Raw genomic sequence first — 18,687 nt, forward strand, 5'->3', positions numbered from 1 at the left:
ATTTATAAATTCATTAAAAACATAAATGACAGCAAATTTTTTTTTCAAATTTCCATTTTTTTTTTTTTTTTTTTTTGTGAAGAAATAATTAACTTTTAAGCTCAGATGATGTAAGGTATATTCATCTTAGCATACAATTTTTTCCAGAATTTTATTGATACATTTTATGTAATAAATCACTTTTCTGGGAGGCACTTTCTCCTGTAGAAGCTCTCAAAAATCCCCTAACAGTTCAACTTTAACGGCCGTAAAGTAAAACTTCACTCCCTGAGGTCAAAAAGAAAAAATTTTAGTGAGAAAAAGCAACGCACGCATTTGTGGCAGCAGGGTCTGAAAGAGTAGGGCTGACCCGGTTTGTTGATCAATTGTTAATCGCAGTTAAAAATTTAGTTGATTTAATCGGTTCGATCAATTCGATTAAATTGACTTGATTTTTTTAAAAAGACCTATCATCTTATAAATTATATTCTATACAAAATATTTTGGATAAGTAGGCATATTTAAAATTATTTGAATGAATATTTTGATCAAATGAGATTCAAGGAAAACTGATGATTTCATTTTCAAATTGAGTTTGATGGGAGTTTTAGAGGACGACCAAAATTTATTGTATCCACTATGAATAATAGTTTTTCGTATTCCTGGAAGCATCAGCTCATCTCCACAAGTACCATTCGAGAGAAGTTTCTAAGAAAAGCAACAATATAATCGGAAGTAGTTTCGAAATCAGTGAATTTAATAACCACCAGAAATAACAGATTTTTTTTTTTTTAAAAACGACAAGATGCAAGTGAAAAAATTACAGGTTTTCGCAATTATGTTCAGCATATTAAATTGCTTGAAGCGGGCAACCTTAATTTCTTAACCTATAGCTATATTTGTTTATATTTACCGAATAAGTGAAAGAAATGAATAAAATATATTTTATAGCATCTATTAATATATGGCCACAAAAAATATTTGATAAAAATTCTATTAATCGATTAAAGTTTTTTGATTAACAAGTTAAAAATTTTAATCGATTCCCAGTCATAAGCACATTTCATCACACGGTACGAGAAATCTCTTCTGATTTATTGAACTACCAATTTTTCACGAACGAAATAAAAATTTGCCTGTTTGTAAAAATTAAAAAAAAAAATGTGATAAACTTTAAAACTTGATTAAATTCAGGGTATTCCAAGCACAGAATTGTGGACCCGAACCTTTCTTTAATCTCGTCTGTGTCCGAAACGTTCGTAAAACTCTAGCCGCCTATTCGTAGCTGAGATAAAACATCATTCACCAATGTCAAGATGACAATGGAAACTTGAGCGCCGGTAATAGGAAAATTCAGAAATGAGCTGTTACGTTCTGCATGTCATAGGACCCTGATTTGCATATTTCCGGTAATTAGCTTTCGTGCAGCGCCGTCTATAGACGAAATTTGAACTTCTTAATTTTCCATACCGAAAAAAAAATCACCGTGAGAATAACTTTTTCCTCAAATCGCATTCAAAACCATCAATTCCTCTAATTTTTATGAATTTTTAAACTATTTACGAATTTATGGGACATCCTGTATATCGCCCGAAAACTCTGGGAGAAATTTGAATGTGACGGAGAAGCACGGTTTATGTAGATACTTGCCTATACCGTTACCTCTTTTTCTATAACACTTTAGCTTCCTAACATCAATGTTTTTCTTCATGGGCGTCACCTTTGAATAGGCGGCATCTTCGAACGATTCACCACTGGTGTAATTTGTGACATAAGCCTCTTTTCAATTTCAAATTACCGTAAATTTCCGGTAAATAAGCCACTGTGATGTATTAGGGAAAATGACCAAAAATAAAAATTTCGTAGAACATTTAGCTTTTACAAGCAGCAGCATTATATAAGCGCCTAATTTTAATTCAAGAAACTTGAAAGAAAAAAAAACACTAACATATCGGAAACTGAATGTTGTGCGTTCAACTTTCAAGTTCAAAAAAAATGTATTACTTGGCATCAGACATTCCTCAGTAAAAAATAATAATTTTTTAAATGGAATCGAAAAATAAATTCCTAACAAATAATTAGAATCCCTTAAAGTCAGAACATCAGGGGAAAAACATTACTGGTAGGAGAAGTAAAAATCTAGCCACAAGTGCTAAAAAATGTAAAAAGTACAATTTTTATAAACCACGGCTATATATTCAGTCGGCCCCGATTAATCGGATAACCGATACCCTGCTTAAGCGGATAAAATCCTCCAGCACCAAAATTCCTCCCACAGATGCAATGTTAAAGTTCACCGCTTAATCGAATATTACGCTTCTCGCGTCGACTGTTAATACACGACAGCCACTATTGACAATGTTTTTATTGAATGAAACATTTGGAATTGATGGGAATTTTTTTTTTTAAATTTTAACTTAGTAAAATAATTTGAGAGGCCTCCAACAATCAAGTTATTTTCAATACCTACATTTAATTATTTTATTCTTCGTTGAGCCAATAGAAGGCGCTACCTTTACAAATGAAAAGTAAAAAATCTTAGTTATTAATGTTATGATCATTGTAATTAAATGTAATTTTCATTTTATTTTTTATGTCTGATTTATTCGAGAAGCACTATTAATATTGATCCTTCGTGATTTTTCAATATGCAACCTATACTAACGTTGTAAAATGGCAATTGAATTATTCCCCGCACAATCGAGTACCCCGGATAATCTAACACCCTGCTTAAACGGGCATTTTCTGCTGGAATCGTTGATTTCCGATTAGGCGGGGCCGACTCTATTACGGGATAATACGGTGATTCCTTCATTTATCACTTTGACCAGAAAGTACGTAAACACATTGGTTACAAATCGATTTGCACGATTCCTCATATAAAAACCATACCTAGGTTTCTGAAATTCTGCAACGTGAAAATTTGGATTTTATCCATTTTTTTAATACAAAAAGGCATATTTCAATTGATTAAAATGTATCTCTCATCCATAATTAACAGAATACAATTGGAGTAAAAGTCTTCCGTAGTAAATAGTGTCTCTAAACTTTCACGGGGTGTATTTAACCAGGGGCTCGAACCCACGATCGAATTAAATGCCTTTCATTCCCGAAGTAGTTTTCGTTCAGTGTCGGACCCTTGATCAAATATAATTAATCTCCACGACATGAAAAGGGTTATGCGAAAGAAGTTGTGTTAAAAATGGTGAATTATCACACAAAACATGACCTCAATCTCTTTTTTTCTTTTATAAAAAAGGATGTCACGCCGGGGCACAACCGGAGTCCATTGTGCGTGTTTGAGCAAGTGACTGAGCATTGTCATAAATGAATCCGCAGTAAAAGAATATTAAGAAAAATTATTCTCGTCGCTCTGTATATCACGCCTGGGTGCTCCGTTTTCAATGTTGGCTCTTACATTATAAATACCATTATTATAACAATCGTAACAATAGTGAGCACGATAAAGGCTTGATAATAATACAAAGCAATAATGACCCCCCTTTCCACCACAATGAAAAGGATTACAGACTAGTCACACTTGTTACGACGTTTTCAGTGTGGTTAATGTGCGTGTGTGCGAATGGCATTTTCTGTTGTAACAATACTGAAGTATTATCACTATTAGCACGCAGTTACAGTCGTTTGTTACGCTGACCATCGGTTTTTTTTTTTTTTTTTTTGTGAGAATCGGATAGATCACTACCACACTTTAAGGTCAACTGGGAAAAGAGATATAATATTGAGCCATTAGTCCTCTGGATGGGCAGCAGAAATAGAATATCAAGTATTACAAAAAAAAAATTTTGAACTTGTGTCTGAAAAGGAAATATTTTGACTTATCTCAAGAAAATAAGGGCTAAACTTGTGTCAAAAAATAGACGAATGGCGAACTGGCGTCAAAAGAAGTGTCCAACTTGTCACAGAAAAGATCAAACGTGTGGCTGAGAATAAACCGAATGTCTAACTTGTATCAAACTTTGCGTCAAACTTTTGCCTCAGAAAAAGAGGCCAAAGTTGCCACAAAAATAATGTCCCACGTTTTATCTGAGAAAAAGCGTTCCAAACTTTCGTCTAAGAAAAAGAGCGCCACAAAAAAAACGAATGCGTAAAACTTGTGTCAAAGAGACAAGTCTTGAGTCTTGGAAAAAGACTTGACTTCAAGACACGTCGCACATGTGTCTGAGAAAAAATGCATCAAACTTGTATTTATGAAAAAAAGTTTCAAACTTGTCAAAAAAAAAAGACGAACGTCAAACTTTTGTCTCGAAACAGTTTCAAAGTTGCCCCAAAAAAAAAAAAAAAAAAAAAAAAAGAGTTCCTAATTTTTATCTGGGAAAAAGGGTGCCAAACTTTTCTTTGAGAAAATGAACATCAAACTTTCTACAAAAAAAAAACGAGAGCGTAAAACTTGGGTCACAGAGAGACAATCGTGGTACAAGACTTGTCTTCAAGACACGTCGCACTTGTATCTGAGAAAATGAGCGCCAAACGTGTCTGAGGAAGAATGCATCAAACTTCTATTTTGGAAAAAAAAAAGTGTCAAACTTGTGTCTGAGAGAAAATCAAAGTCTAGAAAAAGAGCGTCAAACGTGTCAAAATTGTATCAAAAAAACAGCATCAAAGTTGTCACAAAAAAAAGTTCTTCAAACTTGTCTAAGAAAAAACAAATGACCAAATTCATATAAAAATAACTATCATTACTGTATTTATATCATTTTTTTAATATATTATGGTTTATCAAATCATTCAATTATTTCATTTACTTTCATTAAAACAGATAATTCATTAATAAACCTACTCAAAAAACGATTATACGCAATGCTTGACGCGAAACAAAAATGCTCCCAAAGATCAATCAAATTAATTCTGTTCTCTGGTTGCGAAATTTATGTCCGAAATATGTCCCGAGTAAATTCCATACATCAATACCGCAACCTTGAAACTCTACCATGCTTCAGAACCAAAACACGCGCAAGTAAAAGAAAATTGAAAACAAGGTTCAAGGCGATCGAAGTAGTAAAAACCAACCGACGTTACCAAATCGGGATAATCAAAAGAAAACGCTCGAGGTTGCCCAGTTTTTTCCCCCTTCAGTGTTAATGAATGGTGTGCTAACACAGTCGTATAACACAGGGGGGTGACGTAGTTATACACCAACAGTACATATCAAAGAACTTTGCTCGTGGACCTAGTTCTTTATAAAGGTGCAATCGCCAGAGATGAATGGATCTGTCTATTTCTTGAAGTACGAATGAATAATCAGAGTCAACTGACCGTGACGGAAACCGTCAACCGTATAAAAAAAGCTGTTGGACTGCCCAAAACACATTGATGGCCAGAAACTAGTATTTACTACCATTTCCTTTTTTTAATTTTCAACGCCGTCTCCAGCAGGAAATGGACGTAAAAGAGTAAAACTGCCCGAGTAAATATCAATCTTTTCACACTACCCCGAGTTCACTGAATGGGAGTGAAAAACAAAACTCTTCATACAAATATGTATTGCAAAACTTTCCACGGTTTTTTTCTTACCGATATGTCATTCATATGATACATGTCAATGACAACTTCTGAATGGACGCTGTGTTCCCGTAATAATTGCGGATATTAAGAGTCGACACGATGGCTAATTAGACTTTTGAAGCGGAGTCCTAACAACAAGAGCATCTTCAAACTATTTCTCGCGAGCACAGCGGTGCTTGCAGATGTTCCCTGAATATAATATGAGAGATATTACCTTCAAGTGTCTTCGGTGCTTGTGCCCGTATTTTTACTCACGATTTCAAAAACAGAACAAAAAAACACGTCATTCGAATTGCGTTCGTAAATACAGTATTAGTAGAAAAGATTTTTCAGTTATCGTGCGAGTGCTTTCTTTCTCATTATCAGCATAGACTAGGGGTTTTTAACCTTCGGGTCTCAGGGGCTTCCGAGATGGGCTATGGGTCACGACGGAAAGCTAATTAGCAGGAACTTCCTAGATGAGTCGTATAACTCAACCTACCGTTCTGATATAAATGCACTTATTGCGTCACTGGTTTCCACTAATTTCGAAAAACAAACAGCACCCTGGGTCGCAAGGCAGATTTTGGGTGGTGGCTGAAACAGGTTAAGAACCCTAACATAGATACACTCGTGATTAGGGGAAAAAAGGAAGTTGAAGACCTCTATCCCGAAGTACAGTAGAGTCTCGATAATTCGAGATGACCGAGACTACCTCGTATTAGTGAAAATTCTGACTATCCGAAAAGTAATAGAAAACAGGCTTCGGGGGGGGGGGGGGGGGTTGACCTTACTCCTACCTATTTTGCTCTACATTCAACGGCTTAATTCATTACACAACTGCCAATACCCAGACTCTTGTTGAGAAAGGCTGGCCGGGGGAAAGAGAGCGATATTAATTTTTTGCAACATAAATTTTACCGTAGAGTGGTCTCGAGATCTACCAGAGACCTTAGTCTAGGGATCAAGACCTCCTTCCATCTGAAATTATTCGCATTCGTCAAAAAAATGGGACAAAATGAAACAAAACTCGCGCTTGGTGAAAAACAGGTTTCGAAAAGGAATTTTGCGAAATTCCAGCACCTCAGATTATTCGGAGGTGCTGGTTAGTCCTCGAAGTTTCAAAACTACTGTATATTGCATTCGTACAATTACCGTTTTGCACTTTATAAATTCTCCTGTCTCCCCAAAAAAATAGAATAATTTTCAAGTACCAATGGCGGTGCAAACCCTGAAGGATATAAACGCTTAGGTAAGTTATATCAATTAAAGCGCAGGTAGATAGATATCAGTTGAGATGGCAGCATCATTTAGAACACAAAAAAAACATAACTCTGACAACATAAATACGTTGGGGGGGGGTCGCAAATACACTTAAAACAAGCATTCCGGCATGTACCAATTGGTTAGAAAGTCCGCAGGGGAATGTTTACGAGGTGCATAAGCGGTTAAGTAGTAGTTTCGATCGACTGTCTGAGAGCTGCAATCGCATAGTAGTATAACAATTATGAACTACTGATGAAGAATTAAAACACTAAATTTAAATTTCATTTATATGTAAAATTAATGTGCACTAGTTCTGCTGTATATAAAAGCTGACTATTCTAACAGTTGCTCTGATGAGCCTTAATTAAAAATTACTAGTATAAATCAACGTGTACCAGTATATTTTAACATAATAACTCAAGTAATAAGAGATCTATAAATTTTAATGTAATTTTGATTCATATCTCAGTCATAATTTAAATTTAAACGGTTTTTACAACACCGCACATTGAAACTGACGGCACTTCTCTAAAGTCGTCACTTAAGCCATCATAATTTTTCGATAACATGAGATGACGACTTATCGAGGTTTTACTTTAGTTTACTAAAAGAAAAAATAATATTACGCCTTCAGGCTCTCCTGCCATTCTCACTTATGAAGAGGCCATGCGTCTTGGCAATTGATCAACAACAGAACAGGTAAGAGTAGGTACCCCCCACTTCAAGAATCGTTTTCTATTACTTTCCGGATAATCCGAGGTGGTCCCTCTCCCGTTCACCCCGAATTGTCGAGACACTACTGTAGGTAAAATTGATCACTTCTGTCCCATCAAGGTCGTTTTATGCACTGGAGATCCAACTCCATCCCCCAAGAAGTGCCATACTATTCACTTATAAATGTCCAGATAGAAAACAATTGAGACTGACAGGAGTGATCGAAACCCCGTGGTCACTACGTCAACGGACTGAATACGTTTGCCCATATGAAGTTGGCGTGTACTCTCTTCCCATCCCCAAAACCCCTGGACGGAACTAGCGAGACGTTAGTCCGTGACTGGTTCCTTCTGAAAACTGTACTACGCTAGAATATCTGATTTCAAGCGAGGTGTCATATGATTAGGTTAAAAGTCAAAAATCGAAAGGGCAAAAGAAGGCTGTTTCCTAAAGGATAGACATCTCGGTGACATCTTGATGTTTTTCCACCTCACTAAAAGCTAGGGGAAAAAAAGGTGAAGATGGAGGAGGAGTAATACAGAGACTATTTTCTGGGCGTCAGAGGATTGTCACAGGTCGGGAGAGAAAAAAATGCCAAGTTGACTGACATCCATGGAGCAGGATACGCCAAATATATGGATGGCAGGAACGTCAAACACGCCCTATGATGCGGGCAACTGGCAAGATTCTAGTCTTCAGCCCCTTCAAAGTGACAGCAAGGTCATTATACGAGACCAGACTAACTTTTTCTCCCCGTGGGCCATTTTCGAAAATTCCCACCCTTTCATCACGCTTCAAATAACCCCCTCCCTTCCCCTGGAAAAGCGGGTGCAGATTTGCGCACCCGCTGGTATATTCTAAAACCAGGTGCACAAACTCCGGCCTATTTCAGACTTTTATCCAGCTCGTGAAATCACTTCATTCACTGTATATGTGGGCTAGTCACCGTTCACTAGCCCACATATACACTGAACTTATAAACATATTAACGAACTGATAATAAGGAAGAGAAAGGGTGAATTATTTCATAATTAATAGCTTCTACCAGCCGACCTTCTCTCACTTTCGGCCCTCGATAAAATAATCCAGCTGCTGTTACGCAAGCGAGTTCCGGATCGGTGGAGGCCGAAATGTCTAAACGACAATGAATGTGTTCCAACATTACCGCGGTGCCGAAATGCATGCTTCTCTCAGCTGACCAAGTACATACGTACGTATATGTTGCAGCTTTGCCTATTAGGGTAAAACAATCCTGGGTGAAATATGGTTCTCAAATTTGAAAATCTTTGCACCCATGTTCTAACACAGGAGGGAAGGGGGGGGAGGCCCTCAACCTTTGGGAAAGTGCAGACCACTCCACTGGTTTGAGAAGGTGCCGCTTCTCAGTTATATGGAAATATGCCGCGGACCACTTGAGTAATGTGGAACTAGACTGCGGGTCACTTTCTGAACAGGATCCCAGCCTAGGGGCCATGCACTGGTGAGTCAAATGATGTGGACCTGCACGAATGAGTGTCATGTGAAGCTTAAAATTAGGTTTGAGATCGCGGGTAACACCAGTTGACTCCGAGGACCACATTTTACCCGTGGGCTATGGATTGAGCGTATACTGTATGTTTCAAAATAAGCGTTTCAAAATTTTAATTTTTTTAATACTCTACTCGATTTTTAGGGCTCTTAATTTCCAGGGTGCGGGGGGGCCTTGGAAGGTAATTACCAGCTTACAAAATTTTCATATTTTTATCTAATCACAGTACCACTACTACTATAAACCGCACGTGAATCTCGTAAATTTTTCTCTGAGGAATTTTTAACGAATTGGTGCTTGTCGGAATGTACCGCGTACGTGTTGAGTACCTGACGTGAATTGTGTCTGAACAATGCCTGCAAAGTATTCAAAAAGTGCTTCCACCTGTCTTCTGAATTCAAAAAGCAAAAACTCTGAGGGTTATTTTTACCTGTTGGTGCATTGCGTTAATGTTTACTTGGCACAGTTCTGATTTCTTTCTGTCGAGACTATAATTGGGAGATCGGCTCGCAAATCAAGCTCACTAACACGGAGGCCTCTCAAGTACATGAGGCCATGTCCGCGCACGAGTGGTATAAGCTCTGTATACCACACATACTTCCTGACGGGCCCTCCAGCACTTGGCATCCCACCGGTTAAGAACCACTGTTGTACACTTCTTTCTAGCGCAGTGGTTCGTAACCAGGTGTTCAAGGCCCATTTGAGGGTCCGTCTGTATTAAGAGTAAATTTTGAACATTAACTTTCAAGCGGTTCATAGAGCATGTTTTAACCGTTTTCAGCCACGATCCAAAATCAACAAACAGATCACCTTCACGATCCATGGCTCTGTTTTGAATTTGAAAAGTATTATTAAATATTCCTTATCAACAAAATTGTGTATGATTTTTCAGTGCTGCCATTTATATCTCAGATGTGTAGTGACTGAATATTTGTACTGCTTGTAGGACTGTTGCTCTCTGTGGCGAGACTTTTTAACGGGGAGATCGGCTCGCATTTGCGCCTCGAAGTTGGGAAGCACAGAAAACCAACTTCAGCCGACCACCACTATGGTGACGGTGGGACTCGAACCCGGGTCCCCGAGATGCGAGTCCGTCAGTATGACCACTCGACCACCACAGCGGCTGTGGGAAGTGACCAAAAACTTTCCTCATAATACTTAAAATTTATTAACTGTTTTTTCTATAGCAAACAGTGATACCTTGGCTTACAAATTTTATGGCTAACAAAGATTTTTTTTATGATTGATGTAAGATTAATCTCGAAATCTCTTTTGAACTCCCCCCCCCCCCCCCCACTCCTCAGTTATAGAAATTCCAAGGATTCCGTGAGCGCTTGGATGAGTAAATAAACACACCGTTTTTACATTGCTATACACTACTACTTATTTCTAAGAAAAGTTACTAGGTACATCTTACTTGCTCAAAGGGTCCTTGAGAATATTAAAGGTTAAGAACCCCTGCTATAATAGCCCTGTAGAAGCTAACACATCCTTAATACAGTTCCTCAAAACACACAACCTTGCGATTAGTCATCATGGATTTTTATCAATACAAAGAACCGACTCCACCAACGGATTTCTCATCAAACCATTACGAAACGCTCAAAGAATTTCCACCTCTTATCTCTAATTCTATATACAACGGTTATCCTTATCTTATCACACAGCTAATCGTCAGCATAGAATGTCACCAGCATGTAATAATACCAAAAAGGAAACGTTGCCGAGCAGACGGTTTTCTGTCATAATTACGTTATTTTCCTCTTACCCTAGGTTAGGTTGCTATCTATGAATTTTTCTTATGCCATCCTATGCCATATGTTATGTACTTTTACTCACCATCGGAGCTCTCACACACACACACTCCCTATATCTATCCACAAACACGTCTTTCTTCCTCTGAAAACTGTAGATTACATTGCATATAAAAGATAAGGCCCCGAAAGAAACAGACTTGAAGTGTATTGCAATGTACATACGTAGGAATGAAGAAGACAGACGTTTCGAAAAAACGTCAAACCATCGGAAAACACAAACAAAATTCCATTCCCGAATACAGTCACTGATAGTAATAGGGGAGGAGGGGAGCCCATAGATAACCGAGAAAAAAGAATATCTAATGGAGTTGTTGCTCTTCATACTTTGCTCAGGACTTACCTACCTGTGTGACGTGTGACATTAGCAGAATTTCATCTCACGTCAAAAATGCACGAATATTACTCCAAATATAGTAATAACTGGTTAATTATGGTTATTCGTTGTTATTATATTTGGAGTAATATTCGTAGATTGATTAATTGCGGTTATTCACCTTATAAGCAGTGACGTACTTACGGGGGGGGGGCTTAGAGGGTGGGAAATTTGAGGAATGAGTGGCCAAAAAAATTAGAATGGGAGAAGGGCGGAGAAATGTGTACGAGGCCGGTATTACACTATAAAAGCTTGATAAAATATCTTTCACAAAACTTGAAGGGAAAAAACCAATAAACCGCTCGAATGTAACCGATACGTTTATTGGTTGCATACTTCAAGTTTTATAAAAGGACTTTTCTAAAAATTTTAGTGTAATCTCGGCCTAACACAATAAAAAAATCAGCCTCTGATGAGACAGCAAGGGACTATAGGTCAGTAAGTGGCCAAAAGAGTGATTGACAGAGTATGCAAGCACGCATTGGCGTACGCAAAGGGGGTATGACCCCCCCCCCTCCTTCAAGCCGAGATTGGCGTTATTTTGCTGGAAAAATCGCAAGCCCCTGAAGAAAATTCTGCGTAACCTCACTACGCAACCACGTGAGTGAGCAAAAGATTGGGAATGACCAAACAGTGACCTACAGAGCGACGGACCAGGTCATTGAGTGTCCTAGAGCTGGGACTGTCTTAGGAGCAACCTGGGCCTGCGGGCAAGATGATTTTTCTGAGGCGCCTACCTGACGAGACATGTTTATTATCGAAAATTTTAACCAGATCTCATTTATATGAAGGACCCCCACTTGAGATTCCCGTGCCGAGTTTGGGCGGGCCCGTGCGTCAAGACGGCACTGCCTAGAGCAGGCGCAAGCACGTGAGTGACCAAAACAGTGCAAGTATGCCAATGACTAAAAGAATGACTTTAACACAGGTGTTCTTGCAGGAGTGAGGGCGGGGGAGCAAGGGAGTGGTGGATTCGAGGATAGAGTCAAGAAAATTAGCCAATAATGGAAGGGCGACAAAATTCGAAAATTCGTGTAGCCTAGACAGCAAAACCGTAAATGCGCCAGACCTGCCTGAGAGCAACCCCCCCCCCCCCCCCAATGTGGCAGTGTACTATTGTACCAAAATGTAAAAACTTAGTTTTGGTGCTAGTTCATTTTCCACTTCTTTAACTTTGCTTCTCTATTTCCTAAGAAAGTGGCTCTCAAAGTGCGCGCCGTGGCTCCTTTGGCGCCACCAACCATAGTCAAGGACGCAGTGGTGAGTTGTCTTAATGTGTGCTTATTTGATACCAATGGGGAGCCAAGGAAGAAAAAGGTTTAAGAACCACTGTCCTGAACTAAAATTGTTACATGAATTACATGGTTCCCAGACATGCCCTCCCCCCACAATGGGGGGGGGGCAATTTTATTTCACACTATGAATTCACTAATGAAAAGGGCTCTCATGAAAAATTCTGGCCTGGGAGCACTGATATAGATGTGAGGGGCATGTTTACCAGCAAAATCTCTGATCATTGTTCCTGACCAAAATTCGAAAATTTCCTTGGCCCTAACCAACACTCTTTCTTGAAGAAAAAAATATATATATACAGTCGATCCCGCTTATAACGTTCCCATTTAATATATTTTTTCCGCTCAGTAAGACTTATTTTCGTGGTCCCAACTCTAAGTAATTTTCATTAAGATTTCACCTTTAAAGCGCTTTCCTTCTTACATTACGTTTTTTTATGACGGTTTATTGACAAACGTTATAATCGGGATCCGCTGTAAATCGAAATCTCAGCCTTCCAATATACAGTCGAATCCCGCTTTAACGAATACCGTTATAGCAAAAATCTCGTTTTAACGAACATTTTTCTAATCCCCCAAATAAGTTTACATAGGAACAATGATAGGTAATATGTAATTCCTTTATAACGAAATTTCGCTTTAACGAAGTGATTCCTCCGGTCTCTTCGCGTTCGTTATAACGGGATTCGACTATATATATATATATTTATGGATTTCAATTTTTTTCTGATATTTTTTTGTCTTGTAATATGATTGGCGTGCGCAGGGGAGAAGGGTTGGGACTCTAACCCCCCCCCCCTAAACCAAGGTTATAGTGTTATTTTGCAGAGAAAAACGTAAAACCCCCTTTCAGAAGGAAAAAAATCTGAACCCCACCCCCTCCCGAGAAAATTCTGCGTACACCTATGCTTGTAACTGTTTTAGTCTGACGACAGCACAAAATAAGCTTGTCTGCTAGCATGGAAAAGGTGAAATAGGGACAGAGCCATCTTAAGAGCACCAAGTGATTTTTCTGCGGCCCTATCAGACAAATTTACATGTATAAACTCCTCTAAAAAATTTCAACTATATATAATTTTTGAGGCCCTTTTCTTGAAGTGACCCATGCGTTAAGACGGCACTGATTGGGGGGAGGGTGTGGGGGCATTGCCCCCCAGCGTCAAAACGTGGAGTCGAATGATCTAATGTATATATGAGCTGACATCATCATCGTGCCCCCCCCCCAGACTTCCAAGTCAATATCCGCCTATGGGGGGGGCATGTGAAAATGCTCCACTAGCCCATACAAAATCCAACCCAATTAATAGTCCTCACCCGTGTGCCCTAAACAGGCCGCTGTGGTGGTCGAGTGGTTATAGTGACGGACTCGCGATGCGAGGATCCGGGTTCGAACCCCACAGTGGTGGTCGGCTGAAGTTGGTTTTCTGTAGTTCCCAACTTCGAAGCGCGAATGCGAGCCGATCTCCCCCGTTAAAAAGTCTCGCCACAGAGAGCAGCAGACCTACAGTACAACGTTATAAATATTCAATCATTACTTCACTCACAATTTGAAGTATAGATGACAGCACTGAAATATCATACACAACACTAGCTACACACTCAGACTGTTAGGTGTACACACTCACTTTGTTCCAGTCTGTGTCACGAAGCTGGGCTGGAAGAGATCTCGGCAACGGGATAAGTCCAGTGGCAGAGACCCTGGCGTTCATTCATTCATGTGCCCTAAACCGGGGGGGGGGGACATCTTAACCATATATGTATACCTCGTACACATTCCTCTGCGGAATTTCTAACGAATCGGCATTTTCCGGAATGTATGTCAGGCCCCTAACGTATTTATGTTGGGTGGGGGGGGGGGCTTCCCCTGGCGGAAAAATTTAGGGTGGCGGCAGTTTTAGATGGAGAACAAAGAACACCGTTGTAAAATTATCAAATTTTAAAGTTGTGGGCGCGGCACAACGTTTCCCCGGGTGACAAAAATCCTAGTTACGGCCCTGCATAAACTTACAAGGGCTACCACACGACTCGGTGACATCTTAACACATGGGGGACGGCCCGGGTACTTCATGAGAATGAGATACGATTAAAATTTCCAGTGAAAGCACGCAAATTAGTATTAAAGCGTTACTAACCAGAAAAATCACTTCGCCCGTGGACCCATGATGTTCTTAAGACGGCCCTATTGGGACTCATGGTGACCAGGGCTGAAACTAGCCGTCAGCAGGAGAATCTTGTATTAAGTATAGACCGGGAGGGTGCCTAATTCAACACTTCAGTGCTTCTACATTGAACGGGGCGCCAAAATGCCTGTTTCCCTTGGCTGACAAAGTATCTAGTTGCGGCCCTGATGATGACCATGGACGGAGAAACTGGGAAGGGGGGGGGGGGCATTGCCCCAGCGTCAAAGGTGGAGTCGGCTGATCTAATGTATATATGCATATATGAATTGACATCATGCCCCCCCCCCAGACTTCCAAGTCTATACCGCCTATGATGACCACCATCAGAAAACCTATTTGTAAACGCTCCACTTACCAGGGCAGTTTAACGCATGGGGGGGGGGTGGGGGGGCATTCATGATAACGAGATCTGGTTAATATTTTCAAGATTAATAATGTAAATTGTGAAGTAGACATTTCTTGTCAAATAGAGGGCCTCAGAAAAATCATTTTGCCGAGAGTAGATCATACTTTTACGATGGCCCTGCACTCACCCACACAAAAATTTGCCCTTATAATAGTCCTCACGAGTGTAGAACTGTCAATTAAAATTATTTATGAGTAATAAAACCGATATAATGAGTCAAAATATCCACCGCGCAATTCGAAAAATGTTCAAATCACGACTCTTATGATGAATAATCATCACCCATAACTTCAAAACAACTATCTTGGGGACTCGAACCACGACTCGTGACGACTAACACAAGGCAACAACAGCAAAATCTTAAGCATGTACAATAATTAAATTAAATGATAATTAATGATCGAGTAATGAAATGCAATGATACGCACCTGGTTACTGCGAAATACCACGGAAACGGGCTGTCCAAACAGCATAACAAACCAACGTTATTTAGAAATAAAAATGTGTATATTGTTTTAAAAGAGTAAGAAATAATTCACTTAAAACGTTTTTCACACACACGTTGAATGATGTTTTTTTTCTGTTTTTTATGGATTTGTATACACAAAACACACACACACACAAACACTTACGCCAAAAAAAAAAACTATTCACGTAAAAATAATAATAATAAAAGAAACACACTCTATAGAACGAGGAGAAGAACATTAACCAGCCACTCTGGCCATCGCAACAGGTTTTGATCAGTGACGGCGTGTCGCACCTGCTATGCGCTCGCTCCTGCTTTGGTGCAACCCTGGTGGCATCTTGGCGAGAAATAAAAGTTTTACGGTGCCAACGTACTCTATTTTGATCGGAGTTCAAAACTGAAGAAAATGCAAAAATATACATAGCAGGGTCAGAGCTTGGAAATTTCGCGGCCCAATGGAAAAAAAAATTGCGGTCCCCCCCCCCTTCCAAATGAAATTTATTAAATTGCTCCCGACTTACGAACTTTCCGAGTTACGAACAGGAATCTGGCAGTCAGCACGTAATGGGAATTCTACACAGGCAGGGTCATGGCCCCCACATGTTAGAGAAGGGCCCCTAGGCTGGGATCTTTTGCGCCCCCCCCCCAACGGTCAGACTTTTCACGGGCCCTTCTATAGTTAATTTATAGCGTGAGAAAGTCAAAAAATTATTAAAATTGTTCCGGGCCCCAGGGCTAGAGCTCTGTCACCCCCTCCCATGTGGGGGCCATGGGCAGGGTAATGGACAGGGTCGTAACTAGGATGGAGCCCCGAGTCGAAGGAGCCTCACAAATAATGTACATTTACTTTGCAGAATTTTTTCCCCGGGTGGGGGGGAAAGGATCTCCGCCGAAAAGTTCTCCGCCGAAGGAGGGAAGTCGATCGAGCCCCCTCCTCGAGGAGGGCACTAGAACGCAGGGCAGCCCTTTCCAGACACGAGGCGAGGTGAGAAAATAATAGCGTGGCCTCCGTTAGCCTGATTTTACGTACTGTGCACAAATTCTGCAGGCCTGGGTTATTGCAAAATATACAAGAATGTTGAAAAATGAAGACTAAAAAAAAATATAAACACAATTAAATAGAACTTTCATTAACAGAGTTAATGAAAATTTCAAACTCAAGAAAATTTCAGAATTGATGAAACTTCAGAATTTATGAAAGAAATTGTTATTACCGTAAGTGCGGTTCCCCCCCCCCCCTCCTCCTTTGCTAGAACGGTACAAGGTGATGGTGAAAGCTGTGGATATTATACAGTATATGTAGAATCCTATGAGTTTTCTTGGTAAGTGACGGCGATGAGAACAAAATTTTCTCGAGGGAAGGAGCGGTCTCATGACACCACGGACCCCAAAGTGCAGATATTTTCATAAGCCGTAACTAAGATTTTTGCCGCCCGGGACAAACATGATTTTGCCACCCCCAAAACTTCAAAATTTCATAATTCTATAACGGAGTTCTTTGTTCCCACCAAAGAGTGCCACCCCCTAAATTTTTCCGCCAGGGCCAGTTGCCCCCCATCTAGTTCCGGCCCTGGGCCAATTTACGCGAAGCCGAAAATTTTCAGTCATAGTACCCCAGGTCCTATTTTGATCTCACATGCATCTAGGGCTGACCTTACCAGCATGGCAGCCCTCAAGGGTGGAGCTAACAGAGGTTCAGCCCAAGGCCCGATGATAATCGTCCCCTTCTCGAGGCGGGGATTGCACTATAAAAGTTTTTCATAAAACTCGAAAAATGCAATTAATAAGCGTATCGATTACATTCACTCGAATGTAAATTTGCTTTACGACAATGCTTCTCAAAGTATGTGTCGCGGCTCCTGCGGGTGTCACCCACCTTTGTCAGAGGCATCGCGACGTGTTGGAAACATTGACGTGTGCGCTCCTATTTACGCTTTGAAGTGGTTCTTTTATGAATGCACAATATCTACTGAACTACTCTGGGGAACCACGCATAAATCATGGATAGAACAAGGGAGCCGCGAGTTACAAAATTTTGAAAAGCACTGCCTTGCGGCATACTCCAGTTCAGGCAGGGGCGCTCACAGGATTGATTTCTGGAGAAGAGGCACAAATATTTTCTTCCCGAGAATTTTTGGGTGTTACCAACCCTTCAACAACTATTTAAATTGATTGAATATAGCATATATTTACTTTCGATTTTTTTTTTACCGAAATATTAATTTTTTTTACAATTTTTTGTCGGCTTAGGGGGGAGGGGCACGGCCCCCTTCCCTGTGCCCCTTCCCCTGCAAAAGCGCCTGAGACCAGGACGAACTAAACAAATAAAGGTATTTTCTTTCGATCAAAAATAAAATTAAAATACATATATTTCTCATTTTTCGATTGTTGGGGGTGTGCGGGAATGCTGTTCCATTCGCTGGTGTGTCCGCTTTTTTGAAGGGGAGAGAAATACATATCATTTCATTTCTTTTCTTTTTTTTAATTTAATTATAACTCTTCGTATGAATACATGTGAAAGCATGTTGCGGAAAAGCACCAAATAGATGATAACGCGCCAAAAAAAAGAATATGGTAAGGAGAATAAAAGAGAGTTTGGTGGGGGTGGGAGAGAGAAAAAGGAAAAAAAAAATGCAGAAAGAGCTCCAAACAGCTGGAATGCGAAGCTCGCGCGGTATGTGACCAATCATATTTCCGGATTCGCGCTAAAAGCCCGCCAAGCATGGATGATGGTGGTTTTTTTTTTACCTTTTTTGCCTCTTTTCACCCAAAAAAAAGAGGAGGGGGGACGCGTAAAAATTTCACCGCATATAACAAAAAGTGAAGAAGGACGGGATATTTCTCTCTCTCTCACAGAAGCATCCTCTCTTGTCGGAAGGGGGAGGGGGTGAATCAAAGAACGCTTTCTGAAAAAGGAATGCTCCAAAAAAATAATTTCACTTTAAAATTTTTCAACAAATTATTTTTCGCACAATCTGGAGAAAATATCCTATTTTGCGCTTGAATGTATACAGCAATATTATTGATTATTATAAAAGGTTGTTGCCTTATTGAATCACCAATTAGGATCAGTGAACTATGAAATTAAGGTTATAATAACGTCATGATTTATCACTTCTTTCGACTCGATTCATTAAATCAAGTAAGGAGAAAAAAAA

At 39.8% G+C, this 18,687-nt stretch overlaps 1 protein-coding gene across 4 annotated transcripts in view; it reads right to left on the reverse strand.

The window, feature by feature from the left end:
• The window catches only part of ex (FERM domain containing expanded), a 68,720-nt gene that overhangs the window by 26,287 nt on the left and 23,746 nt on the right, over positions 1–18,687 (reverse strand). For 2 of the 4 annotated variants that reach the window (XM_089254717.1, XM_089254716.1), the window contains exon 1: positions 15,489–15,808. The exons of 1 other annotated variant lie outside the window; for it this stretch is intronic. In XM_089254717.1, coding sequence (XP_089110843.1) covers positions 15,489–15,533 — 45 coding nt within the window. In that variant the 5' untranslated portion in view covers positions 15,534–15,808. Of the gene's footprint in view, positions 1–10,409; positions 10,583–15,488; positions 15,809–18,687 lie in introns of those variants that run through there. One more of the 4 variants, XM_089254719.1, reaches the window with a different exon arrangement.

This window comes from Pholcus phalangioides, unplaced genomic scaffold (assembly GCF_987345545.1).
Source record: "Pholcus phalangioides strain wild (caught in Gottingen) unplaced genomic scaffold, Ppha-v1.0 ptg000042l_1, whole genome shotgun sequence".
NCBI lineage: Eukaryota > Metazoa > Arthropoda > Arachnida > Araneae > Pholcidae > Pholcus > Pholcus phalangioides.